General features: G+C 48.2%; 1 protein-coding gene across 1 annotated transcript in view; it reads right to left on the bottom strand.

The window, feature by feature from the left end:
* Window positions 1–866: 866 nt before the first annotated feature.
* Window positions 867–1,848, bottom strand: part of LOC104512770 (protein argonaute-1) — an 18,281-nt gene continuing 17,299 nt past the window's right edge. The window contains exon 19 of the mRNA XM_010155872.1: window positions 867–1,471. Coding sequence (XP_010154174.1) covers window positions 1,363–1,471 — 109 coding nt within the window. The 3' untranslated portion in view covers window positions 867–1,362. The remainder of the gene's footprint in view (window positions 1,472–1,848) is intronic.

The following is a 1,848-nucleotide window of genomic DNA, read 5'->3' as shown; positions in this document are numbered from 1 at the left end:
CCGTGACACGGAGAGCAGCAAAACCTAGCAGCAGAGAGCGTGACAGTTCGGAGGTGCTGGAGCTGGGGTACGCGGTACTTCAGCATGCGGCCGACCCGGGCAGACGCGTGCCCAACGCACACGGGAGAGAGGCGCTGAGGAGCACCCAGCGCTGCACGGGCTGCGGGCGGTAACACGCATCGGACAGGAAACATTAGAAATCTCTGGTGTGAGCACACAGCCTCAGGAAGTGCGGGGATGTAAACTCTGAGAATGTTAATGACTTGTGTATTTTGGCAACAGACTCGGTATCATATAAAAATAATGTGTAGTAAAAAAATCCCGGTGTCCATCGTAAAAATTCAGGAAAGGAAAGAAAAAAATAAATCAAAAAAAACCCCAACAAATCGATAGCGATTTCTGTCCTCATGGGATGAAGATGCCCCCATTTGTCAGAAACAGTTTTAAATAACAAGTAGTACATTGGAAACAAAAAAAATGGGTCAGCAGCCATTAAACGTGTCCTGTATGAAAGTGCACATCTTTCAATGGAGTTTAACCACCGTGAGGTCGTGATCTAACACAAACTGCAACTCAGGACCATAGAAATTAACTCCTTCCGATGGAAATATGGACCACCATCAAGACAAGGTTACTGTTTTCCTTACAAGATTAAAAACATTGAAGTTCTGCAGCATCGTAGTAAGGCACTCACCCATGGAAAAGTCTGTGACTGTTGCTTCAAACGGCAGCAGCTAACTAGCTTGTAACACAAGGAAGACAGTTTTCAGTTCTGAGCTAAGTGCTAGGGTGCCTTACATTATATGGGGGGGACTTATTTGGGGGTGGGGAACTGTTAGTGTTAGAATTCTCCTATAAACTAGTTGTTTTTTCCCCTTAACCCATTAAAGCATCTCATATTCTAAAATATTAGTTTTATAAATCTAGTCTTCTGTTTTAAGGCTCTAAAAATCCCCTCCCCCCAAACCCCCACAAAAAATACCTACCAGCGCCTGGTTGGCAACGGAGGACCAAATCCGCCAGTTCACAGTCAGGAGTCTATAGTATTGCATCTTAAAATGAAAACCTGCTTCTGCCTCCTGGGAGTTTTATCCCTTCCTTGAATGCCTTCACGTGTTTGGTCAGGTCAAAATTTTGCAAAGCCAGAAAAAAATTTAAAAGATAATCATCGGTCTCTTCCAATCCTACAAAGGTGTTGGATCTTTCTGTCCCGTGGTGCTGGTCTCCTGCCTCGAATCGACGCTGCCTGCCCTGCAGTGATTTCTCATTGGAAAAAAACCCAAGGTGTCCCAATGCTTCCTTTTTTGTATGGCTCCTACAAATCTGAAAGCTTTCTTGAGTGAGGTAACAAAAGTTAGGCTTTCAAGCAAAGTACATGGTACGTAAAGTGTCCTGGTGAACCTGCACAGCCTTCGCCAAGGCCTGGGGGTCTCTGCCGTTGCTCTGTCCAGATATATGGCTGCCCTCGCCGCTGAAAATCAAGGAAATCACCCTTAATTATTTCGTATTTCCCCTCGGGAAGACCGAGACACCCCCTTGGAGATCAGGATCTGCGAGCACTGGTAGCACACGGGGGCATCTCACTGCAGCATAAGTGCTTTGCACTGCAGATTCCAGCACCCTGAGGGGGCTGGTGGCACTCCACCACCACAGGGATGCTCCTCCAGGCCCGGGACGAGCTCAAGGTGGGATTTAACCCTCCTTTCCCTTCAGTTTCCCCCAGGCTGGGACCTAAGAGGATGCAACTACGTAGGGTCTCCCCCCAGAAAGGCCCTGCTGCAGCGCTACTCTGACACAAGCGCTTCCAAAACACCGAGGCTGGGGCTCCCGCCTCCCGCCCCCCCCTGG

This window comes from Eurypyga helias, unplaced genomic scaffold (genome assembly GCF_000690775.1).
Source record: "Eurypyga helias isolate BGI_N326 unplaced genomic scaffold, ASM69077v1 scaffold30787, whole genome shotgun sequence".
NCBI classification, from domain to species: domain Eukaryota; kingdom Metazoa; phylum Chordata; class Aves; order Eurypygiformes; family Eurypygidae; genus Eurypyga; species Eurypyga helias.
The sequence above is the reverse complement of the archived record's forward strand: the minus strand, read 5'-3'. Positions and strand labels throughout refer to the sequence as shown.